Below are 27,118 nucleotides of genomic sequence, written 5' to 3' on the forward strand. Positions count from 1 at the left end.
AAGCAGAGCAGTGAAGACACAGTGCAGCCAAAAAGAAATTAAAGCAAAAAGAATAGGAAGGGGTTCACAGTCAACATACCGTTCCCTGAGCTGAACCCAGGCCCAGGTACACTCCCCGCTGTGTGTGTGTCCAACGAGTTAATATCAATCTGTCCTCAAAATGAGAAGCTTTGAATTTTATCTTTAAAGCACTCTCCAACTCTCTTGAAAATTCAAATTAACCTGGGTTAACAATAGCTATACAAAAATAAATCCATTCTGAAGACTAACCAGCACGTGTCTCACACCTTTAGCTGCAGAAAATAAAGTAGAGGATGGTAAGCAGTTGGTTTATATTGTGGGACAAATAAGCACCATTCTTTGTGTCTGTATGCTTTCAGAATACGAAGGTTTACATATCAGAGAAAGAAGAACTTAAGTAATATTTTCAGGGAAATGTCCATAAGAAGAGAGATCACAGGATTTCAAGTGACTGTCAGCTTTTTTCCAACAGGGCCTTTTTAAGCAGAGCTATCGTAAGGTCAATATGTGACTAGCATGCTAATTTTTGTCTATCGGCTTCTCACTAAATGAGTCAGTTCTGTTGGCTGTAAGCATTCACTGGTTCATCCAATGCCTCCATTCCATTAACATCCTCATGCTTCATAGAACCTACTGGGCTTCCTAACAAGGCTTCAGAATCGTACGCATCCTGGAGGTAATTTTTGGGAACCATACTCTGCTAAAGCCACAATGCATCAAACTCTCGCAAAAGATCAATAAATTTAATCTTTTATAAAAAAAATAAGATTGAAATATGCAAAGCATTGTAGGGCATATAAGAACAGTAAACAAAAGGAAATAAATAATGGAGACAGTTTGGTTGGTGGCAACCAAATTATTTGGTTTGACTTTTAAGGTTTGGGTGTATTTTTTTTTAATTTTCAACTGTAGCAAAATACACATAATTTTAAAATTTAGCACCTCATCTGTTTTTAAGTGTACATTCAGTACGTCAAGTATATTCATATTTTTGGGCAACCGATCTCTAGAACTATTTCACCTTGCAAAATTCAGCCCTTGGCAACCACCTTTGTAGTTTCTGTGTCTATGAATTTGACTGCTTTAGACAAAACAGTTCATATAAGTGGAATCATACAATATCTGTTAACTTATACATTTTCATATATTTTTATTATACCTAATTTTCCATGAATTAGAGTAATTTCTTAAAGTACTCTTTACTTCCTTGTTATCTTTGTTAAATCCTTCTTCCCACTGAATAGAATTTGCATGTTTCTTCTTTTTTCTTAAGTTTGATAGAGTGATCTATTATTTCTTTAAAAAAAACTCAAATTACATCTCACCTTATTTTCATTAATTTCTGATTTTATATTTTCTTCTCCTCTTATTCTTTTGTTATTTATTTTATTGGTTTTTTTGGTAACTTTTCAATTGGAACCCCTTAGAAAATTTATTTTCATTCTTCTTCATTAATAAAAGCATTTAAGACTATGGACCAATCTCTGGCTTTGATTCAAAGCTGATTCAAAGTTTTGACTACTTTCCTTAACCTGTAATGTGTATTTTCACTTGTATTATTCCCCCCCAAAGACTTCATTTTATCTTGATTTCCATTTTGATCCAAAATAATTTAGACATGTATGTGTGTTCTATACATACCCATTTTTCAATCAGTTGCAGTCAATTAACTAGAAATTAATTTCTAGTTTAATTTTTTGATCTCTTTTAGGAAGTTTTATTAAGGTTCTGTGTAGTCTTTTGTTTGTGGTTCCAGTCTTCTGGGAGGAGTCCAGTATTTTCTGGAAATAAATGCACAGTTTAAGGACTTTTGATGGCATCCAGTTATGTAGCTTGAATAGAAGCAGGGTGGAGTCCCTGAAGGAAGATGCCCTGTCAGCCTGCAGACAGTGGGGTCAGGAAAATGTGGGGAGGGAGGTGGTAGGGCTGTTGCTTAGCAACACTGAGAACTTAGGTCCAATAAGAGGCCCATACGGATCTGACTTAGTAGAGACTTAGAGATTGTCTAGTCTAGTTAGGAAAGGATGCTACTGGATACTTGAAGGCCTTGAAGCTGTGGCTTCAAGCTTGGTTTCCATCCATATGTAAGTGGGAATCACAAAAGGTCTCTAAGCAGCCCAGTCAGTTCTGGAGTATATGTTGTTGTTGTTTACTCACTAAGTTGTGTCCCACTCTTTGCAACCCCATGGACTGCAGCACACTAGGCTCCTCTGTCTTCCACTGTCTCCCAGAGTTTGCTCAAATTCATGTCCATTGAGTTGATGATGCCATCCAACCATCTCATCCTCTGCCACTTCCTTCTTGTTTTGCCTTCAGTCTTTCCCAGCACAAGGGGTTTTTCCAGTGAGTCGGCTCCTTGTTCACATCAGGTGGCCAGAGTATCAGAGCTTTAGTATTCCCTTTAAATGATCAGCTTTTTTGAGTTAGAGAAAAAACAAAGAGACAAGAAATATACATATGAATTTTTCCCCACAGATGCTTTCAAATTGCTATGTGGGTGTTACAGAACATCTGTTTTGTTCATTTATTGCCACAACGATGAACGGTAAAACACAGTTAGCAAGTACGCCACACATGCGCAGTCGTTTTGTTTCCCAAAGCCCATGGGAGACAGTGCTACCTGATCCCAAGAGCCTTTCTGGGTGAACTCAAGGCGAACCTCTGAATTCTTCTCAACACACTGATCAGCTGACAGTGTAGTCACTGTCAACTGATCAGTGTTGTCATGCAAGATGAACCTGTTGGCTTCCCACCAGTAGAGCCTAATGAAACTTCAGAACCAGGACCTTTAAAAACCTCGGCTCCATGAATTGTTGTCATTCAGTCTCTCAGTCGTGTCTGACTCTTTGCGACCCCACGGACTACAGCAGGCCAGGCTTCCCTGTCCTTCACCATCTCCTGGAGCTTGCTCAAACTCATCTCCATTGAGTTGGTGATGCCATCCAACCATCTAGTCCTCTGTCATCCCCTCTCCTCCTGCCTTCAATTTTTCCCAGCATCAGGGTCTTTTCAAATGAGTCAGCTCTTCGCATCAGATGGCCAAAGTATTGGAGTTTCAGCTTTATCATCAGTCCTTCCAATGAGTATTCAGGATTGATTTCCTGCAGTATTCACTGGTTTGATCTCCTTGCTATCCAAGGGACTCTCAAGAGTCTTGTCCAACAGCATGGTTCAAAAGCATCAGTTTTCGGCATTCAGCTTTCTTTATAGTCCAACTCTCACATCCATACATGACTACTGGAAAAACCATAAATGAAGTTGCTCAGTCATGTCCGACTCTTTGTGACCCTATGGACAGTAGCCTACCAGGCTCCTCCATCCATAGGATTTTCCAGGCAAGAGTACTAGAGTGGGTTGCCATTTCCTTCTCCAGAGGATCTTCCTGACCCAGGGGTCAAACGTGTTGCAGGCAGACACTATACCATCTGAGATACTTTGACTATATGGACCTTTGTTGGCAAAGTAATATCTCTGCTCTTTAATATGCATCTAGGTTGGTCATAGCTTTCCTTCCAAGGTGGCTCCATGAATATCCCTCTTAAAATGTATTCTTCACGTGTAAATGAAATATTCAGTTGGTTTTCTCAGATTTGCATTGGCATTTAGATCTCTTTCTAAGGTTGTTTTTCCCCAAAGAAGCAGAGTTTATCACTTCTTGAAAGTTACTTCAAACTGTGTGGGAAATAATAAAATAACAGAACCACACTGCGTTTGGCTCCTGGACATTTTCTCCTCAGCAGAATGGTTTGTTCCACACAGCTATGTTCACATCCAGGATGCAACAAAATGGTAAATCATGCTTTAAAGCATAGCCTCTGGAGCCGGAGGGTCCTGAGTTGGGGTCCTGGCTATACCACTTGTTGCTGTGTAATGTGGGCCTGTTTCTGAATCTCTGGGCCTCAGATTCCTCAGCTGAAAAATGACAATGAAAATAGTGCCTTAAGTATGCGGTTGTTACTAGGATCAGTGAGTGTTCAAAGGTCTGACAGATAAATGATCGTGACACTAGTTTTTTATTACATAATAATTATACATTATATAACAGTAATAGGGGCAGTCTTAGGTCACAGTTAAGAACATGGACTCTGGGAGTTAAAATGTCTCTATCTTTCAAGAAAATATATCGTTTATACTCCTCCATGAGAGCAAATGCACTGTAGGTTCCTGAGTACGTCATTCCTAAGAAACAGTGATTTTGTAGATGGTGAGGAAAATTGCATAGTCCAAGGTGCTCCAGACTCTACCTACATCTGTGTTCTTGACAGTCATTCAGAGAAACCCCTGTCTCCCAGAGACCTCCTTCCCTCTTCTTTATCAGCACGTAAGAAAGGAGATGTACTTTGAAAAATGCATTAAATTTCAATGAAAAATAATGTTTAGGTTATTAGCATATAATCCTGGAAAATGCACTAATCTATTTTGCTTCCTTAGGGTGGGTGGATTAATTTACTGTGGCCACTGTAACAGATTACCATAAATTTAGTGGCTTAAGATAACCCAGATGTATTATCTTTACAATTTAGAGTGGGTCTCACTGAGCAAAATTAAAGTGTCATCAGGGTGGCTTCTGGTGGCTCTGGCATTTCTTCTGGTGGCTCTGGCTTCTGGAAGTTGCCCACATTCTTTAGCTTGTGGTCCCCTTCCGTCTTCAGAACCAGCAATAGCCGGTCACGTCTTCCTCATGCTGTGTCCCTCTGGCCTTGACTCTCTGCTCCTTGTGTATTTAGACCCTGTGATTACACTGGGCCCATCCAGTTCATCCGCAATAATCTCCTTTTTTAAAGGTCAGCTGGTTAGTAATCTCATCGTCATATGCAAACTTAATTTCCCTTTGCCATGTTACCAAATATATTTACAAGTTACTGGGCTTAGGTTGTGATCCTCTTTGGGACAGGCCATTAGTCTGCCTGCCACAGAAGGGAAATAGGTATGTAACACATGCCCTGTCCGTTAGGCCAATGAGTAGAGTATTCTGCTCCTTACTCTGCCAGTCACTATCTATTGCAACAGAACATTGTGTCTTCTTGTGTTTATTCAGCCTCTCATTTTTAAAAATTGATTCCTTTGGCTTTTCTTTAATATTTGTTTATTTATTTGGCTGTGCTGAGTCTTAGTTGCAGCACGTGAACTCTTAGTTGCAGCATGTGGGATCTAGTTCCCTGACCAGGGATTGAACCTGGGGCCTCCTGTATTGGGAGCTCGAAGTCTTGCCACTGGACCACCAGGGAAGTCCTAGCCTTCTCATTCTTACAGTGAGGAGGACAATATAGGTTGTATATGGTCAAAACAGGATGAGTTAAAGCTTTACTGTGATTTGTTCCTGACAGTGGTTTTATCATTTATTGTTCTAGGAAGAAAAAATGAAAATGCCTGTAAAGGAGCTCCTAAGACCTGTTCTTTACTAGATAAATTCCCTGAGACAACAGGATGCCGAAGAGGACAGGTACCAAGAATGTTTTCATTTCTGGGGAGGACACAGTCAATTATCAGGAGAATAAATGGAAATGCTGATGTTTACGAAGAAATGGTCATTTTCTTTGACCCACTGAATGTCTCTTCTTTCACTCGCATTTTAATGAAACAATTTCATGGCCTTGACGGCAGCATTGAGAATGGAAAATGTTCACTGTTTATAGCTGTGTGGGAAATGGGAGTCCTTATTTTTAGTTCCTTTACAAAGAAATAGGATGAGAACATAAATTCTGAGTGCTGTGATGGCTCTAATCAAAATTGACAGTAATTTTGTACTGTTGCTTTAATTTAGTGGTTCTCCCACACCTTGATAAGGGGATGAACAGGGGTTATGTTTTCTGTGCAGATCAAATATTCCATTATGCACCCGGGAACCCATGTGTGGCCGCACACGGGACCCACGAACTGTAGGCTCCGAATGCACCTGGGCTTGGTAATTCCCAAGGAAGGCTGCAAGATCCGATGCGCCAACGAGACCAGGTATGCTCCCCCCATCATTTTCTGTCTATTTCATCACCTCTGACAATGGATGCTCATTACAGCAAAGCTACATTCAGGTGGATTATTTCCCTTCCTTTGTGACTAAAGGGGCTTCCCTGGTGGCTCAGAGGTTAAAGCATCTGCCTGCAATGTGGGAGACCTGGGTTTGATCTCTGGGTCGGAAAGATCCCCTGGAGAAGGAAATGGCAACCCACTCCAGTATTCTTGCTTGGAGAATCCCATAAACGGAGGAGCCTGGCGGGCTACAGTCCACGGGGTTGCAAAGAGTCGGACACGACTGAGTGACTTCACTTTCACTTTCATTTCATTTTGTGACTGAAATAGACTAGGGTTAGAGGTATTAATCCAACTTCATTAGACTGTGTGCTTTCTGTTGATCAGAAAGTGAAAGAAAAAAGTGAAAGTGTTGGTTGCTCAGTCGTGTTCGACTCTTTGAGACCCCATGGATCGTAGCCCACCAGACTCCTCTGTCCATGGGATTCTCCAGGCAAGAATACTGGAGTGGGTTGCCATGCCCTCCTTCAGGGGATCTTCCCAACCCAGGAATCCAACCCGAGTCTCCCGTATTATGGGCAGATTCTTTACCATCTGAGCCACCAGGGAACCCCCCTGTTGATCAGAGATACTCCCCAGTTCTAGGGCGGCCCTCCTTCATCATTTCTCCCCAGATCACTCTCGTCTGGTTGATGAGCCATCTTGCTTCTCTTTCTAGGTGGACAAATCTACATTCGGAGTCAGCTAACTTATCAGCTTGTCAGAGTCAGCTAAGCCCTATACACATGACACATTGTGTTCATGCTTTACAGTTTAAACTGTTCATCAATACAAAGAGTCTCCTTCCTGAAGCAAACACCTGGTGATATTTGTGTCTTGCTATAGAGGACACAGCATGGCACAATGGCTGCCTTTTCAAATCCCAGCTCTGCCAGCTAATCCTGTGCAACCTTGGCCGGTTACTTAATCCCCTGCAGCTTCAGGCTCCTTACTTATCAAATCGGCAGTGATGCTATCTACTCTGCAGGATTGTTGTCCAGATTAGACTAAATAATGCATACAAGGCACTTAGCCTGGGGACTGTCCCAAGCAGGGGAAGGGTGACTGTTCCAGCAGCTTCTTTTGATGCTTTATTCCAGTCCTGATCCTATTACTCTGATCCCCTGGAATGCCTATCTTTTCACCCATCCAAAATAAACACACTACTAAGATCCAATTTCATTCCAGAAAAGGAACCTCTTCTTTGACTTCTTAGAGTAGGTACAGGGTATGTCGTCAGTGATCCTGTTCTTTATCTCCATTGCTGTACTGTGCTTAGTCGCTCAGTCATGTCCCACTCTTTGTGACCCCATGGACTGTAGCCCATCTGGCTCCTCTGTCCATGGGGATTCTCCAGGCAAGAATACTGGAGTGGATTGCCATGCCCTCCTTCAGGGGATCTTCCCAACCCAGGGATTGAACCCAGGTCTCCTGCATTCCAGGCAGATTCTTAACCATCTGAGCCACCAGGGAATTGCTTTTATTTATTAATTATTGATTGATTGATTATTTGTTTATTATTATTATTGCTTTTATTAATTAGTGCATATTAATCTAATCTCTGGAACTGAGCTGTAAGTGCCTGGAAGGCAGAAACCAGGTTATTATCTTCTTACCCATTTCTCAGGACCCTTAGTGGAGGTCTGATGGAGAGGTGTTCAGGAGTGCGCAGGTCATTCCTTTGGTTGTTGGCACACAGCCGCCAGCCCAGACCTGGTGCAGTAGCACCCAGTGCTGAGGGGGATTCCACGATGACTCAGGTTGGGGTCTTACCCTACCAGGGTGTCCAATCAGGGAGCTAACACAGCTCAAAAGTCAGGAGTCATAAGAGAGGCACAGATAAGGATGCTGCAGGTGGTCAGTGGACAGGCAGCCAGCTCATTTGCCACTGAAACTTGGGAACTTTGACAGAGAAAAAGTGAAAGTGTTAGTCACTCAGTCGTGTCCAACTCTGCAACCCCATAGACTATAGCCCACCAGGCTCCTGTGTCCATGGGATTTCCTAAGCAGGTGGTATATTTTACAAATTCATAGTGATATTAAAAAGCGTTTGCCACTCGCTCCTCCCAGCAAACTCTCGTTGGATATGGAGGCAAATTTTTGGAGGATGGACTGTTTCATCTGTCTTGTCCCTGAGGAGTTTTGAAGCATCAGTGTCCTTCCTCCATCTCATCATTGTGGGTCATCATCCTTCTCCATGTCCTTATTGTACTTGTTTTATGTTGCGTTACATTCTCATCCTTTGTAATCCTTAACTCAAGGGTGGTTGGGTCAGGCTAAATATTTCATTACAAAAAGAGTGTTTTTCATGAGCAAAATGGATCAATTGACATTAAAACACTGTTCAAGGCTGCTAGTGAAAATAGCTAAAGAGCTGAATAGCAGGGTCAGTTTATAAACTCTGAGGACAGAAAGACTGTAATATGAAATCTGGAAGTTTCACGCTGTTATTGTGGTGGTAACATTGGCATGGAAACGAAGCACACATACCGAGAAATCGGGCTTCCTTGTGCTCAGCAACAGGAAGCAATTTTTCAGAGCTTCTCAACTTTTGAAAGAGTGGCAATTTGTGCGTCACAGTTCTCAGGTATTAATAATCGCACTGCTGTTTCCTCAGTGTTTTGCAATTCCTTCTAGCGTGCATCTGTGTTTAAAGGTTCCATCACTGCAGAACATAGCACTTTTTATCTGGACATAAGCTCGCAGGTATGCAATCTTCTATCATGACAAATAAAATTATCATTTAAAATGAATAATGCTTTCTGATGGCAAAACTGATGCATGCTCCTGCTATGTAATTTAAAAAACACAAACACAAAAAAAGAAAAGAAATAATTATTTTTTATCTCAGTACTCAGACATATTGTCCAGATGCTTCTCCGTGTCTATATATGTGTATTCACAAGGAGGAAGCACATAGTGATTATAGACATTGTGCTTTCTATGTGCCAGGCACTCTGCATGCATTCACTTATTAACCTTCACAACAACCCTGCGTACCTGGGATGATTAACATCTCTATTTTTCAGCTGAGGCGAAAGTGAAAGTGACAGTGTTAGGTGCTTAGTCGTGTCAGACTCTTTGCGGCCCCACGGACTGTAGCCCACCAGACTCCTCTGCTCAGGCAGGAATACTGGAGTGGGTAGCCATTTCCTTTTCCAGGGGATCTTCCCCACCCAGGGATCGAACCCGTATTTCCTACATTGCAGGCAGTTTCATTACTGACTGAGCCACCAGGGAACCCCAAAGTCACATGACCGGAGTTCAAATCCTGGCGTTCCATCTTATGAAGTGTAACTTTAGACAACTCGCATGACCTCACTAAGCCTCACTTTCCTCCTGTAAAATGGGGAGAAGAAAACTATGTCTTGGTGTGGTTTTGAGTATTACAGTAATCCATATAAATAAATGCATTCAGAGCTGTATTTCGGAGAAGGCAATGGCACCCCACTCCAGTACACTTGTCTGGAAAATCCCATGGACAGAGGAGCCTGGTGGGCTGCAGTCCATGGGGTCGCTAAGAGTCGGACACGACTGAGCGACTTCACTTTCACTTTTCACTTTCATGCATTGGAGAAGGTAATGGCAACCCACTCCAGTGTTCTTGCCTGGAGAATCCCAGAGATGAGTGAGCCTGATGGGCTGCCGTCTATGGGGTCATACAGAGTCGGACACGACTGAAGCGACTTAGCAGCAACAGCAGAGCTGTATTTACAGAGTGTGATGTGATAAAATGCACTCAGTATTTTTGAGCTTTTATTGTGCCCATCTCTGATTGCTGCAGAAACGGAGACTTCTGCCCCTCACATTCCCAGGAGTGAGACCAAGTCTCCTGGAATCATCAGAGGTGGTCCCTAGAACCTGCAGCATGCACTCTGATGGGGGTGGGGTAGGGGCCCTGAGGAGCTCGAAAGTGGGGAGGGAGATGGAAGTCAGTGGAGGATGTGAGGGCCAGGGCTCGTGAAGGGATGGTAAGAAACAGACAGGGTCTACAGTTTGATAGGCCTGGGGCTGGGAGGGATGCTGGGGTCGGGGGTGCAGCCGGACACCGCAGGTAGCCACCCCCTCTTTTCCTCCTTTTGCTTCCCTGCCCCCTCACCTCTGATGTGGGAGAAAGGGCAGAGAGGCAACTTTCTGTGGCCTCTCTGTGGCCCAACTCTGTGGCCTCATGAAGTTTCTCTCCATCTTTCCTTTCTTTCTCCTCCCTTCTTGGCTTTCTTAGCCCTCTGCTACCTGGTGACCCAGGACCAAGAGGAGGAAGTCAGAGGCTATATAGAGAGGCTGCACAGGGGCTGGTCAGCAGGGCAGAAGCCCCCAGCCACCTGGAGGGGCCTCTGTGGCAGCCTGGCCAAAACTGGGCTCCCCAGGAGGAGGTAGAGAGATACCCTGGGGGAAGGTATATATAGAACCTATTGGGAAAAGAACTTCTTTGCCAAGTTTGCCGTCTTTTATTGAAATTAATGTTTTGACTTTAAACAAAACAGCAAATACCATACCCATTTTTCAAAGGACAGTGTTGTGAAATATATCCTATAAAGTGTAATGTGAAGACTAAAGTCCTAGTCGACAGCTTGACTCAGAGAATTATGAGAATTTCCATGCTGAAAGGAGACTTGAAGGCCATCTGGTCCACCCACATCATTGCACAGATGGGGAAACTGAGGCCCATGGATGACATGCTTGTCATAGCAACATGGCTAGTTGGCAGGGTCAAAACAAGGACACAGATGTCCTAGTTTCAGAAAAGTGCTGTCTCCTGTTAGATAGAGATGATGGATAGATTGATGGGCAGATGGGTGGATGAGTGGATTGATGGAAAGATAGATAGATAGATGACAGATGGGCAAACAAAGAAGGTATGTGTGCATATATTCTGTCTACATGTATTAGGAGGAGAGAATCAGCCATAATGCAGTTTTACATTTCAATTCCATATGTGCCAGGATTTCCAATGCAGTCAGAACCTGTGGGATTTCAGTGAATCAAGATTAATAAGAGCTGTGTTCAGTTCAGTTCAGTTCAGTTGCTCAGTCATGTCCGACTCTTTGCAACCCCATGAATCGCAGCACACCAGGCCTCCCTGTCCATCACCAACTCCCGGAGTTCACTCAAACTCACATCCATCGAGTCAGTGATGCCATCCAGCCATCTCATCCTCTGTCGTCCCCTTCTCCTCTTGCCCCCAAGCCCTCCCAGCATCAAGGTCTTTTCCAATGAGTCAACACTTCACATGAGGTAGCCAAAGTATTGGAGTTTCAGCTTCAGCATCATTCCTTCCAATGAACACCCAGGACTGATCTCCTTTAGGACGGACTGGTTGGATCTCCTTGCAGTCCAAGGGACTCTCAAGAGTCTTCTCCAACACCACAGTTCAAAAGCATTAGTTCTTCGGTGCTCAGCTTTCTTCACAGTCTTCTCACATCCATACATGACCACTGGAAAAACCATAGCCTTGACTAGACGGACCTTTGTTGGCAAAGTAATGTCTCTGCTTTTTAATATGAGCTGTGTTACAGCAGCCTTATTCCTGAGCTCTTGGACCCTTTTCTGTATTCCACTCAGCTTACTGAAATACCTTGCAGGGAACATTAGCATAACAGCTGTAGGCACTGGGATGTTCCCTAGAACCATGATCTGGGGCTAGAGGTCTGCCTGTAATGAATCAAGCCTAGTGCCTTTCTGCTGCCTCCACAACAGCACAGTGTCACTGCAGGCATCTGAACTGGCTTTCGTGTGAAAAAACACTCTGCTGGAAAATTAGAACCATGTCATGTGTGTATCTCAGAACCTTTTGGAAAGATCGCTGAGATATGATCTATACAATTTTTAGATGGAAGACTCTGTAAGCTCTTCATATCATTATTTAGCATTATTAATGTTGATGGTAATTCTATGACAAAATTATAGTTATTAGGCATGTGCTGCCACCATTATACTATTATCATTAATTACAATAATTTAAGAAACTGAGGAATTACATAATGTTGGTTTATCTTGTGACCAGATATTTTTCTATCTTTTGGCAAACCAGGGAGAGACATTCTCCTCATAGTGGTGAGTAATTCTAGAAGTAAGCCGAGGCAGGTGTCTGAAAAGTGGGTGCAGTCCCCCCACCTCCCTCCTGCCTTCCTGAAACCTCAGAGGAAGGCTAGGTGAGGGCCTCCAAGAAGCCTTCTTCCCAAACCTGCTCGTAAAACCTTTTCCCTAAAGGCCTCTTCCCATGTCACAAATTGAGCATAAATTGTATGTGGTGGCTCAGACGATAAAGAATCTGCCTGCAATGCAGGAGATGCACGTTCAGTCCCTGGGTCAGGAAGATCCCCCGGAGAAGGGCATGGCTATGCACTCTAGTATTCTTGCCTGGAGAATTCCCTGGACAGAGGAACCTGGCAGGCTACAATCCGTAGGGTCGCAAAGATACATGACTGCGTGACTAACATAAATTGTACGAGGTGGAGATTTGCTCTCAAAGCAAGTGGGCTGGAAAAACTCTTTTCTTTTCATTACAATGAGAGTCTTTGTTTTCCATTCAGAAGAGATCTAAAGACCTTTTGACATCTTGGTGTTCTGTTTCTTTTTGTTCTGGAAAACCCTCATCTGTTCCCAGATAGGTGACGTATCTTTTGGTGAACCGAAGTCACTTCAGTCGGCAGTCACTTGAATGGGATTTTATTGTCCTTTCCAATTAGGGCTGCACTTTTAGTCATTTTAGCTCACATAAGTGATTGAATTTTTTTAACATATTCAGAAGGAATCTGCATTTAAGAATCTACATTAAGTAACTGAGTATCTTTGTTGTTTTCTGGGAAAATATCTGAAAGAAAATGACAAGGCAAATATAATAAATCTAATAGAATTTTATGACCTTAACGGACTCCAAACCCCTTGGAATACCTCCCAGATTTCTTGTTTAAGAAACTGTTTAATCAATGGTTTACTCTCATCCATATTTAGCCTAAAATATCTGCAAAACCACAAACCAGTGCTAACTTAAGTTTCACATTTATAGGTACTGGTTCTGTGAATGAACCAGCCAGCACATCCCAACACTAAAAAGCTTTTCCCAATTTACAAGCAATTTAAGTTAATGAATGGAATGCTTGAAGATTTTTCTCATATTGAGCATGCCTAAATCTTTGACTTTCTCATACCTATCGTAATCTAGGGAAAGTGTCATTTTGTGCAAACTTAGAATGTTCTATTTAGTTGATTTAATTACATACAGTACTATGGCTACTGTGAGCAGCTCCTCTGTGAACATGAATGTACTGTTTTTGGTTTTTGCACACCCTTCCCCCGTGTCTTTTGTTATACTTGGATGGGACTCCAGTGGAACTCTGAACCTATTTAAACTCTCTACCACTCAATAAATGTTGAGAATTACTTGTCATCCCCACAGGAATTGTATCTCGCAGATTGTCTTAGAGCTTTTTATTATCATGCCCCCTCTTAAGTTTTCAGTTTTCTCAAATACGGTTAAATGACTCATAGGGAGTGAAGCCAACATAATTCTGAATTTATATGAATTTGACTACTCTAGGTGCCACCTGTAAGTGGAATCATACAATATTTGTCCTTGTGTGAGTGGCTTATTTCACTTAGCGTAATGGCCTAGAGATTCATCCATGTTGTAGCATTGTCAGATTTCTCTTCTCTCTTAAGGCTGAGGAATATCCCATTGTATGTAGCTAAATGTTTATTTATCCATTCATCTGCCAGCGGGCATGGGGGTTGCTCCCGCCTTTTGGCTACTGTGAGCAGCATCTCTGTGAACATGAATGTACTGTTTTTGCTTTTTGCACGCCCTTCCCCCGTGTCTTTTGTTATACTTGGATGGGACTCCAGTGAAACTCTTTGAACCTTTAGAGGAATTGAATCAAAGAGCTAAGCAACTCATTTGGTGAGTCCAAGATTTTAGGGTAGGTGTGTGAGACAGCACATGAGGTGTTCTGCACAAGAGGATACCATTGTTATCCAACCTAAAGGGAGTTTTAACTTGCAAACAATTATTACTTTATTTTTATTTATAATTTTATTTATGTATTTACTTTTGGTTATGCTGGATCTTCATTGCTTTGCGAGCTTTTCTCTAGTTGTGGCGAGTAGGGGCTACTCTCTAGTTGCACTGCCTGGGCTGTTCATTGCAGTGGCTTCTCTTGTCTCAGAGTATGAGTTCTAGGGCACTCAGGCACATGGGCTCCTGGGCTTTAGAACTACATGCTCAGTAGTTGGGTCATGCGGGATCTTTCTGTTGCGATACTCAGACTCTCTAGTTGTGTTGCGAGGGCTCGATAGTCACGGCACTCGGATTTAGTTGCTCTGAGGCACATGGAATCTTCCTGGACCAGGGGTTGAACCCAGGTCCCTTGCATTGCAAGATGGATTCTTTTTTTTTAATATAAATTTATTTGTTTTAATTGGAGGTTAATTGCTTTACAATATTGTATTGGTTTTGCCATACATCAACATGAATCTGCCACGGGTATACACGTGTTCCCCATTCTGAACCCCCCTCCCACCTCCCTCTCCGTACCATCCCTCTGGGTCATCCCAGTCCACCAGCCCCAAGCAAGGTGGATTCTTGCATGGAGGCATTGACTGAGAGGTGACCTCAGTAATGAGCTGGTGGGGCACATGTCTGAGTGCTTGCCGAAATAAAGAAGCCTTGCCTAAGCTTGTACCAAGAATAAGTTTACTTTTAACTCCAGTCCCCTGCCCTGTGTACATCTTCAGTGCTGAGCACTGAAACTTGATGTTCACGGGAAGAATCCTGAAATTGCTTCTTAATCACCAGTGAAAGAACACATCCTGTGTTCTGCTTTTTGTTGTTGCTGTTCAGTCGGTAAGTCATGTCCAACTCTTTGTGACCCCATGGACTGCAGCACACCAGGCTTCCCTGTCCTCCACTATCTTCTGGAGTTTGCTCAAATTCATGTCCACTGAGTTGGTGATGCTATCTAACCATCTCTTCCTTTGTCACCCCCTTCTCCTCCTGCCCTCAATCTTTCCCAGCATCAGGCATCTTTCCAGTGAGTTGACTGTTTGCATCAGGTGGCTAAAGTATTGGAGCTTCAGCATCAGTCCTTGATTTCCTTTAGGATTGACTGGTTTGATCTCCTCACATCCCGTGTATTCCACTTACCTGGTCCTATTGCAGAGGTTGTCATCAGAGGCCCTTCCTGAACACAGCCATGGGTGGATCCTCAGGCAACTGAGTCACACACTGACGTGCTTTTCTGTTCCAGGATGTGGGAAGAAGGCAAGGTGCTCATCTTTGACGACTCCTTCGAACACGAGGTGTGGCAGGATGCCGCATCTTTCCGGCTCATCTTCATTGTGGATGTGTGGCACCCTGAGCTGACACCCCATCAGAGACGCAGCCTTCCTGCAATTTAGCATTCTGTGCAGGCTCAGGACACGCTGGAGAGAGACCACCTTTTTGGTTCAGTCTCCTTGGATGTGGGCATAGACCTTCAAACACCACAGCCCTTAATTATCTTGATTTGCAGCCTGAAAAATTCTAAACCTCCTCCCAGGGATGGAAAACACTAAAGGGAATATCTGCCTCACTGCAATTCTTATAGAAAATACCTGCCGTATTTCATCCATGACAGCCCCCATCTGATGCCTGGATTCCAGGTGAACCCATGATAGCTTCTACCTTGCTGGCCAAAGATATTTTTTTCTCTTAGAATAGGGGGAATCAGTATTAATGAGAATACGTATAGAAACTGTGAATGGATTGCTTTAGTTTGTAATTTTTCTATGCAACTATATTTTTCTAGGGTAGCTAGATGGTTTATCATCACACACCACTACTTTTTTGTTGAGTTTAATGACAAACTGCATAAATACTTCTGTTTAATGGTAACTTTCCCGGTGAACTCAGACATCCCTATTTTAATTATTTTTAGTAAAAGGCACTCACGAAAAAAAAATTATGTTTTCCTAATACAAAGCTGAGAGACGTAATTATGCCAATGTCTTATGAACCATACTGCTCCCCACCCATTGAGTCTCTTTGCTTTTTAGTCTTCGTTAAGAGCTGGAGTCTTAATTTTTCTTCTCACTCTGTGAATGGCAGAAATATTGACAAAAATGGTATTTCTTTCTAAGAGGAACTTTTTACACTGAAAAAGGACCTGGAGTCATTTTATATTTAGTTATAACAATGACACGTGTAAATTTTTTTAATGGCAAATATCAGGCATTGTGGGGAAGAAAACAAAAATTTCTCCAAGTGAGAATTTTCTCTTGGATTAGCTCGATGGGGAGCTGCTAGGATCTCTGACTTCCGGCCTCTTTGCATTTATAAAACCGGGCTGGAATCCAGAGTGTCTTCTACTGTGGATCCTTGTGAATGAGAAGGTCTTTGAAAGGATTCCTATCACAACTTTGCAAAATTAAGAAGGATGACAGAGTGGAAGGCCAAAAATGCCCGGATGTCTGTTCTGGGTATAGGATGTCAAAACTGTTTCCTCTTTGCAGTTGTTCAAAAGACTCTGACATCTCCCTGGCTTGAGAAACTTCTGCCATTTAAACTTCACTTTGAGGTGTCAATTATTATTGATCGTTTCATTTTAAAATTTGCCATTGCTTAGAAAAAAACAGTTGCCTACTTGTTCCAAAGATAACCACATCATTAGTTTAGTGGAATATTAACGCATTAAATTTTGTGTGTTTTAAACCAAAGCTAACTAGAAATGTTAGCTATAAGAATGTAATGATATTCATGCACTGAATTTTAAGCCAATATGAACAAAAATGCTAAAGAAATGACATACAGGTTACCATGCACAGGGAGAAAAATCACTTGTGTTTTCTTTTCCATTGAAGGACAAAGAAGGTTGCTTTCTTTATATCATCAAAAGGAAAAACAAAACAGTTCTTTAAAATGCTATTGGACTGCTTTTGCTTGTCCTTAAGGATATTAGCTTCCCTTTGGAGAGTCTATAAAATATTTGTCTTGTTTCCTTCTGTTTTGCCAATGCTGAAAAATCTCTCTAAAATAGATGAAGAAGCATTTGAGGAAAATCAGAGTGAACTACCAAAGTCTGGAAGGAAAAGCAAACACTTGAAAACTAAAAAGGGATTTGTGTCCTTCAGTATTTATTGAACAGAAGAAAGGACTGACAAAGGACAATGCAATCTAGTGCTCGCGCGGCAACATTCATGTCACTTACTGAATTTGGTTCTTGTATGTATATTGCATACACATAAAGAAATTCAAAGTAGCAGTTGTCACTGTTGAACCATCATCTTACATTCATTTAATGAAATCATGGAATAGAGTTAAAAACAATTTCTTAACTTGATAATTATAATATGGTATTTAAAATCAGGTCACTACAGTAGGATTCTGAATATCGCCAATTGGAAAGCCAGAATTATTATTACTGTTGCAAAATGTTCGGCAATAATTGACTCCAGTAGCATTTTAAACACTTGGATCCCACAACTGTTTCATAAACTCAAGTAATAAAATGGGTTTTCTAATTTGCTTTAATTCTTCATCATTCCTCCCTATGTTGTGGTATATAAGAAAAGTCACTGCATTGGTAGAATTATTTCAGTATTAGTATCTTGTTATTTGAAGTGTCTACACAAAATGAATTGGTTTTATTTATACTCTGATGCAATTGATTGGGAAATATTTTAAATTCTATCTCAATTGTATTTCAAGAGTGGAATACAAAAATCACTTCTGTTATCATTTTCTACCAGTAGAAAAAAATTAAAACACTAGATCTATTGAGAAAGAGATATGATAAATTATTAAAATTAGTAATAATATCCACTGAGGATGATTATGGCCAGTTGAATCACCTCTTACCTTTGAAATTTTTTAGCCAACAAATTGACCCTCCCAAATACTTAAAGTGTAAAATCATGTTTTACTGCTCATTATCAACTATTAAGTATTTTTTCTTTGACACTGAGCACCAACTGGTCATAGTAATGAAGGCCCATGTCATGCGAATAGCTGGGAGAATAAGAGATAGAGCTAAAAACATACAACTGGTTTGGGGAAACATGGCACAGGTAAGGATATCATATGCTATGATATCTGTTTATTTTTATCTAGTTTCCTTTGAATGGATAGCTGGGGACTCCATTTCTAAGGAAAATAAAGAAATAAAATGATCTTTGGCATTTCATCCTGCATTCCACGTCTTCTCTTATTTTCAGTTCTTGTATATTTAGCCATCCTTAAATATCTTCCTCCAAGTTTGATACCTACCCCCTTAACAACAGCCAGGTCCATCCTTTGCACCTTTAACTGATTGCAGGAGGGAGGTGGGGGGACGTAGTGGGTGTGTAATGCTTTTGTAGCACTTTTCTTGCCGTAGTGACCTAAGTGAGGCAACTTGAAAAGATTCATTAACCACTGACATGTAGTTTCAACATAACCCCCTACCCTCTGGAGACATACATTCCTTGTGGGAAGCCACATCGCTAAGATGAAATAGTCATATTTCAATTTGTGTGTCTTTGTTTCAAATTAGCTCATGATAATCAGCTGGTGGCCTCATCAAAGATGTGACATTAAAATCATTTTTGCAGGATATCAAAACAAACAAACTCTGCAAATAGCCAGACCTACAAGAGCATGCTCTTAGGCTGAACAATTTGAGACTGGGTGCTGGTGATGAGGTCAAAGAAAATAACTCAATGTAGGAATGAAGATTACCAGAGATACTATTGTCTTGGGGCTTTGCACTACATTAAACTTGAAAATTGTGTCTGCACAGTTTAAATTCTTATGGATCTACTCGGAAATGCACTTAATTTTAAACTGCAAAAACTGGAGAGCATCTCTTCAAAGCCTCAGAGAAATCTTTGTCCTAATGAGGTGTGTGCCTCAGATTTAGTTTTTCTCTTTTCAACTCATTTAATACATAAATATGGGGTGGGGGAGTCTTGTTTCCATGACTACCTTGCTTCATCCTCCAATTCCCTCATTGAAAAACAAAAATGCATCTCTCAAGTCTTTGTTCAACTTTAGCTGCTCAGACCAATGGCTGGTGACAGTCATTACTGGGTGGCAGGAGAGGAGGCCCTTGTGTCGAGCCGAACGCTTCCTGGTGGCTGATACCACTGAGAGGTGGTGACGTCGGGAGCACGGGGTGGCTCGGGGTTCAGTCCAGAGCCAGGAGTGGCTGGGTGTTCTCATTCTCTCCCTTCTCCTCATGTTTCAGAGTCCCAGCTTCTACCACAGACTGAGATCTAATAATAGGGGAAGGAAAAAGATCTGATTACAGACAATTCATGGTGCTAGCTATTTTGGAATCTTGGAGGGCCTTCAGACTTCATGGATCCCTGATTAAGCAAGACACTCAACTATACAACTTCTCCCCCTTGTGTACCTCTGTTTTCCTTGCTTTTGTGTCTTCTACATCACGTTTTTAGGGAACCAAGCAGCTTGGAATTTCCTCTGTAGGGATCTCCTTTTGATAAAACAAACACACGTTCTAGCCACAATTCTGCCCCTTTGTCTAAACATCCTGTGGATCTTAAGATGTATAAAGTCTCATAAATTTTGTTGGATTTTTAATGTTTCAAAATACTTTTGAGAGCCTTTGTCTCACGGTCATAGGAAACTGTCATATATGATGTTAATAGCACAAGATGTAGAATCAGGCTGTAAATGTATCCTTGGCTCCTTAATGACTGAGGAGTCTTGGGGAAGTTCTTAGAACTCTGGACCTTGGTTTTCTCATCTGTAAAACAGAGCTATTACCTGTTACCTGCAGGTAGCTATTACCTACCTCCCAGAGTTGTTAAGAAGGATGAAAACTAATATTGTACGTAAAGCATTTGGCATGTAATTGTGGTCAAAACTTATGGAGCACTCTATTATTACCAATATTGCAATAATGTCAGTGATCTTTAGTTTCTGATGTGTCCTTTTATACTGGAGTAATAATTTCTTGTGTTTATAACCCAGATTGAAATTATTTTCCAACTTTATAGAGAGAAGATTATAAGAGCTATGCACACAGTAAACATTCAGTCAACGTTCATATACTAAAAAGAAAAAGCCAGTCAAAACATTAAGAAAATGATTGAAGTGGGTTATTCAAATAAGCAAGATATACATGTAAGTGCAGTAAATGGGTAACTCAGTACACCTGAGTTTCCCAAACTCTCCACATCCTGAGTCTTCAGGACCATCCCTTGACTAACTCTTTTAAACCCCTAGAGTATCCTGCCTGATAAAGTGTCTTTGTATACTTGAGGATTTGGGTCATGATATATGGTTTCTTTTAACAATGTGATTAATGATAAATGTCTATTTTTGTATGCCTGGACTTTGGGAAGCAGCCTTTCAATTTGACCTCCTGTTGGGGGAGGTAGAGGAGCTGAAGACCAAGTAGCTAAGGTCAGTCACACATGCTCTGCTTGCCTGTGTGACAAACCAGGATACCAAGACATGGGTGAGTTTCTCTGGTTGATGACACGTTGCCTGTGTTGTCTGTCATGTGTCATTGCTGAGAAAATTAGGATCTGTCTGTGACTCCAGTGGGAGGAAAACTGGAAGCTTGCAACTGCTCCAGAGGACCTGGACTCCACCCAGTGCACCTTTTCCCTTTGCTGACTTTGATCTGTATTCTTTTGCTGTAATAAACCATAATTGTGAGTATAACCACATTTCTGTGAGTCCCTCAAGCAGACGATCACATCTGGGGGTGGTCTTGAGGACCTCAAGCATGATATATAATAATGCGAATGTTTGTTGTCTGTGTACCTGGTATAGTTGTAACCTCTTTACATGTATGAAGTTACTTCATTTTCATACCCTTAAGGAGTGGTGCTATTATTGCTTCCATTCTGGGGTGGGAAAAATCTAAGGGAACAACAACAACAAAAAGAAGTAACATAGGAAAAGCAACACAAATAGAGAATGGAGAACAAGACAGGTTTATCACCATCACAGTATTCCTTGGTCTGCCTAACACTGCAGCAATATTTAGCTGCTCTAAATGTCAGTCTAGTCCAACTTTAGGAGCCAAGCCTAAACCTTTCAAAATGAACTGGATTTGATTGCTCCTGGTACAGGGAGAGAAGCCCCAGGTAGTAGTATATTTCAGCTGTTTTATACATTGCCTACATATTTCTCTCTTTGCTTTAGTTAAAGGCTGTGTGTGTGGTGTGTGCACGCACACACACTCCCACACAAGTGTAGCGGGGTGGGCAGTGGAGGTAATAGATTTATATAAAAAACAGAAAAGCCAAAAACCCAGAAGGTTCTCTGAGGGATGGGATGGGGTCGAGGGGGAGGTGGGAGGGAAGTCAGGATAGGGAACACATGTACACCCATGGCTGATTCATGTGAATGTATGGCAAAAACCACCACAATATTGTAAAGTAACTAGCCTCCAATTAAAATAAATAAATAAATAAAACTGAAAAACAGGAATACAACTGCCCATACAGGCCACCTCCATCCAGCACCTTGGACAGCTGCCTAACCACTTTTCCCTACAGGCCCTGGTGAAAATGGAGGAAGTTAATGGCCAGTCCACTTTAGAGATGCTAAGCTGTATTTCTCACTCATGCCACTTGGCTTTGTTTTACAACATGGCAAGAGAATCACAGCCACAGAATTAGAAAGGACCTTAGAGACCCACTAGATGAACCCACAGGAAATATTAAGTAAGATGCCATGCAGTTTCCTGTTGAATATATCTGACTTAAGAAATCTATTCCTCCATACTCCTGGAGGAGCAACTCTGCTAGAAAGCTTTTTCTTACAATGAACTAAAACCTGTCTTTTTGCAACTTTTATATACTGTTCCTGGTTTTGTCTGCTGGAATCACCAGAATATGTATAATCCATCCAGTCCACATAACAGCCCTTAAAATATTTGTCGAGTGCCCTCTAGACCTCTCTCTGCTCCCACTAAAACTAACCGAATTCCTCTTGAGCCTTCAAGATTTCTAGAACTTAACTACTCTCCTGCCTCTCTTCACCACCTGCTTGCCCACAGGATGTCACTTCAAAAAAGAATGAAATTATTGCTTCCTTCTTTTTCTTTTTTGTATGCTCCTCTTGAAGCATAGAAAATGCACCTAAAATTGCCTTAGCCTTTCTAGAACTCAATAAAGCCAAGGGAAATTTTAGCTATATTTACACATGCTGCTGTTAAGTCATTTCTCTCCCATCTTGAAAGTACATGGTTGAATATTTCATCTTTTTTTAATTTGGCTCATATTACCACTGTATCTCTATCCTTTTGGATCTAGAAATGTGTTACCCATCCAAATTATTGTCTGTGATTTTCATGAGTAGTGGATTTGTTTTTAAACTTTCCCTTCCCCTGTTTTGGAAGCCACCCTGGGGAAAAAAATATCAACAAAGTCTCAAATATTGAACTTTCAAACAAAAATCACTTATTGCCACTAACTCATGGTAATAAAGGCTTCCCTGGTGGCTCAGCAGTAAAGAAGCCACCTGCAAATGCAGGAGATGCAGAGACATGGGTTCAGTTCCTGGACCAGGAAGATCCCCTGAAGGAGGAAACAGCAACCCACTCAAGTATTCTTGCCTGGAAAATCCCATGAACAGAGAAGCCTGGCGGGCTACAGGCCACGGAATAAAGAGTCAGACACGACTGAGTGACTGAAGAACAAAAACAACACCGTAAAGAAACAAGGCATAAGCGACACAGAAGGTCATGTGCTCTGTGACAGGAGAGTTTTCAGGCCCTTCAGACCAAATAATTAGCATAAAGTAAATAAAGAGTTAAATGGCTAAAGATTGTTCATGTATGGTAAGAAATGTTTGTGAATGTCATAGCTAGGGACTGTGAGAACATGTTCAGAAATACTCATTCTTTAGTGGAAATACTGCTTTAATTACCCAGTCATAGACTATAAGAAATGGAACTTGAAGTGGTCCATTTTCAGGACAAAGTAGCTGGCCTTGGGTGGAGAATTATTAACAAACGGTTTTTCACCAACAGCTAGCTAGCTTCATCTTGGAAAATTACTGGCAAGCTAGTCTACCCACGGACCAGCCCTAAGCTAACAGGATGTTTGGAAAGGGAGAAATATGGACTTAGGATGGGAAGGAGAAGCAAGAATACGCCATGAGACTTGAGTGACGTCCTAGAAGATTGTAGCCCCGGAGTACTCAGCCAGTGAGGGACTGGGGAGGGGTCTGCTTGCCAGGGAATAAAAGTGCTTGCTGTAACTGTCCCGGGTGTGCCTGCCCACCAGACACCCAATCTTGTAAGACTGTCCTTTAAAGTCTCCCTTTCACTGTGCTTTGTGTCTCTGAGTCCACCCCTTGGCTTTGGGCAAGTGAACGTGTTTCTCGCATAGACCCATAGATAGGTATGGGGTCACTGTGATCAACACTCTGAGAACAGGGTCTCAGGTATTGGGGTGGGAAGCAGGCATCATCTCTTTTTCATCTCTAAAGAAAGAGAGGAAAAGCTATCATTCGCACAGTGACATCGCTCATAGGGCTCATTCGGGTGCCTCTTCTCTTCACTTGGCATCAGATTTGGATCTGTTGACTTAAAAAGTATTCACAACTTAGAAGTTAAGAGTTATGTTTTATTCAGCAGGGAATTTTTAGGACTTCAAGCCCGGGAGGCAGCATCTCAAGCAACCTTGAGAGAAGTGCTTCAAGGAGGTGGGGGGGGTGGGGGGTCAGCACGGAGCCAGGTTATACAGAATTTTTGCAACAAAGGGCAGGCAGTCTGAATGTTGAAAGATAACTGTTAACTAAAGAAAACCAGGTATCTCAAGTCAAGGAATTTAGCGCTTTTCTATGTATGGGAAGATGCAAGAGTCTGGACTCACTGAAGTCATTCTTTTGATATGCACTTCAGGTATCTTGGGCGGTTTCCTGGGTTTTCATATCCTGAGTTTCCTGAGGACTCATCATAGGAAGTGACTGCAGTCTGATGTTTGCAAGATGGCAGGTATTCATTCCTTCCTGAGTTCCTTCAGGGCTCACCAGCTCACTGATGATGACTAAGATATCCTTTGTTTACTGATATGGCAGAAAACATTCCACTTCTCAGATCTATGTGGAATGTTTTAAATATTTGTACTGACAGTGGGGACTCAGGATGCTAGGTTTCTTATCTCAGCCAATAAACTGTCTTGGCTGAGTGGTGGGTAACAATTGAACAGCCCTAAGGCATTGAGCATGAGGAACTATACACAGTTTTTTGTTTTTGTTTTTGTTTTTCTTGTTTGCATTTTCCCTGATTGAGAAGGGGACCAGAGCGTCTTTACTTTCAGTGTGACATAATTCCATTTACCTGGTCACAAAATGAGCATTTGATATAAGGAACACATTCTATCATGAAATATTTGAAACTCATTGGAAAAACAGAAAGCATATGTTGCCTTTTTCAAAATCTAGCATAAATAAAGCAAAGAGAAACACCCGTTTTAAATCTTGCCCTCTGTCCATTTAGCTGAGTCACAGTACTCTCTGGGAAAAATGTTGAACTGTTCACTGATAAAAACATCTCTGCCACTCATAAAGAGCAAGTTCAGGAACTGTGCATTAACCATGGAGGAACCACTTGCCTTGTGGTTTTTTGCCCAGATCACGGTAGTGGTAATCTCCCAGCTTGTTGGCTTTGACTTCACCCAAGAAGATGAACACTTCTGCTAAAATAAACATTTTGGGTCCTCTTTCCAACACTGAAAGCCAGCTTAACCTCAAGGGCAAGCTGGGGAGTTACAGGAGCTATTTCAGCCTTCATAACAATGGCTTCATTCTTGCCTTGATAGTTGCCACATTTTGTTTTCCTGCTATTATATCCTCCACCCCCACCCTCCTCCATTCACTCTACCTTTCTTCTCTCTACTTTCCCCTTTTCCTCTCCAAAATTTGGAAGTTTCCTCACTGCATGTCATCAAATGTCTATAACCATGCTTTTAATTTTTACTGCTTCCAAAGGCATTTACCTTTCACATGGGAAATAGATTGGGAAACAGTGGAAACAGTGTCAGACTTTATTTTTGGGGGCTCCAAAATCACTGCAGATGGTGATTGCAGCCATGAAATTAAGACGCTTACTCCTTGGAAGGAAAGTTATAACCAACCTAGATAGCATATTAAAAAGCAGAGATATTACTTTGCCAACAAAGGGCCATCTAGTCAAGGCTACGGTTTTTCCAGTGGTCACGTATGGATGTGAGAGTTGGACTGTGAAGAAAGCTGAGCACTGAAGAATTGATGCTTTTGAACTGTGGTGTTGGAGAAGACTCTTGAGAGTCCTTTGGATGCAGGGAGAATCAACCAGTCCATCCTAAAGGAGACCAGTCTTGGGTGTTCATTGGAAGGACTGATGCTGAGGCTGAAACTCCAATACTTTGGCCACCTCATGCAAAGAGTTGACTCATTGGAAAAGACCCTGATGCTGGGAGGGGTTGGGGGCAGGAGGAGAAGGGGACGACAGAGGATGAGATGGCTGGATGGCATCACTGACTCGATGCATGTGAGTTTGGGTGAACTCTGGGAGTCTGTTATGGACAAGGAGGCCTGGCGTGCTGTGATTCATCGGATTGCAAAGAGTCGGACACAACTGAGCGACTGAACTGAGCTGAACTGAATGTTCTAGTACACCTGTGTTAGCACTTCTAACCAGAAACAGTGAGGCTTTTTAAAAGATATTTTTAAAGATGTCTCTAATTCTACTCAACCTCTATTTCTTCCTGTAAGTTCCTGCCTGGACTTGAATGATGGCTCCACCGCTGGCTTTGTGGTCTTTGGCAAATTTGACCCCCTCATGTGTAAAATGAAAGTATGATAGTGCCCACAACATGGGAGGTGGGGATAAGGAGAACTAGATGAATTACAAATTGAAAGTGTCTAGCCCAGTGTCAGCCTGATACATGTGTACCTTCGTTTTCACCTAGTGCTATTCTTCCTCATTTGCAGATAAGAAAATTAAGGTCTGGAATATTTAGTTCATCTACACTTCGAGTTACAAAGCATGAATTCAACTCCAAGTTCCCAAAAGCCTCATTGTTAAATTTACAAGAGAGAACTGTGTGTCCTGATGTATCATGTGACCTGAGACTAAATGCAGACTAAGATTTGAGAATGGATAAAGACTAATATTTTAAAAATTCAAAATAAGTGATGAGACTGCTCCACATGAAAGCTAACATTATTATTTTATCTTATATCTTATAACTTTTAGAAGTAACCCAGAAGTTTCCACCTGCTGAACAATTATTTATGTAGATTTCAATGCATCTATTTGTAGTTGTTTTCCATGATGTGAAGCAATATGGATTTTCTTTCTGCTATAATGCCTTCAATAATATCCTTAATGTGGAGTCTTAAAGAGTAATTATAAGACATATATTCTGTTGAGCTACCAAATTCTTCAATGTTAGAATGATACTTGTAGGCAATATGATACAGTTAAAATTCATGGAACCAGATCAATAAATCATAAATCAACAAATCACTTTTTAACAGTTAGCCTAAGTATTTCTCATGTAAAGCAGCAAAGCCTTTCTCTATCAAAGTGAAGAAATAAGAAATAAACCTCCCTTGACTATGACAATACAGTTTGCCATAACTTACTGAAATATAAAGAAATCAATGGAAGAAAAATAAATATTCTATATCTCTTTAAGTGAACTATTTTTAGAGTGAGTCCAACAATTCAGCTTTTGCCTAAATGCATTGTAACTTGAATTCAAGTATATAATGTATTTCTATTTAACCATGATAGTACCAATCTTAGAGCAAGGAAGAAAGAGCCAAGAGAAACACATGCGCCTTCAGAAAGGTCGGAAATTGGGCTCACATGTAAATATGTCTAAAGCAACACCATCCAACACAGAGCCCTCAGCACATGTGCCCACTGAGGAATTGAAACTGGATCGGTCTTAGCTGAGATATTGAGATAGACTGTAAAGACGCTGTATGCATGGGATTCCAAAGACAGTATGAAAAAAAAAAAAAGTAAAATATCTCACTAACACTTTTTAAATTATATTGAAATAATAATTTTGTATACATGGGGTTGGGCTTCCTTGGTGGCTCAGGGATGAATAATCTACCTGCCAATGCAGGAGACATAGGTTCAATCCCTGGTCC

General features: G+C 41.5%; 2 protein-coding genes across 5 annotated transcripts in view; one reads left to right on the forward strand and one right to left on the reverse strand.

Moving 5' to 3' along the window:
• The window catches only part of ASPH (aspartate beta-hydroxylase), a 190,054-nt gene extending 171,869 nt beyond the window's left edge, over positions 1 to 18,185 (forward strand). For all 4 annotated transcript variants that reach the window (XM_018058472.1, XM_018058470.1, XM_018058471.1 and 1 more), the window contains 3 exons: positions 5,373 to 5,464; positions 5,840 to 5,973; positions 15,273 to 18,185. In XM_018058472.1, coding sequence (XP_017913961.1) covers positions 5,373 to 5,464; positions 5,840 to 5,973; positions 15,273 to 15,423 — 377 coding nt within the window. In that variant the 3' untranslated portion in view covers positions 15,424 to 18,185. The remainder of the gene's footprint in view (positions 1 to 5,372; positions 5,465 to 5,839; positions 5,974 to 15,272) is intronic.
• The window catches only part of CLVS1 (clavesin 1), a 164,121-nt gene continuing 154,107 nt past the window's right edge, over positions 17,105 to 27,118 (reverse strand). Inside the window, exon 6 of the mRNA XM_005689009.3 lies at positions 17,105 to 19,254. Within this exon, the coding sequence (XP_005689066.1) occupies positions 19,167 to 19,254 (88 nt within the window). The 3' untranslated portion in view covers positions 17,105 to 19,166. The remainder of the gene's footprint in view (positions 19,255 to 27,118) is intronic.

Source organism: Capra hircus, chromosome 14 (assembly GCF_001704415.2).
Source record: "Capra hircus breed San Clemente chromosome 14, ASM170441v1, whole genome shotgun sequence".
Classification (NCBI taxonomy): Eukaryota; Metazoa; Chordata; class Mammalia; order Artiodactyla; family Bovidae; genus Capra; species Capra hircus.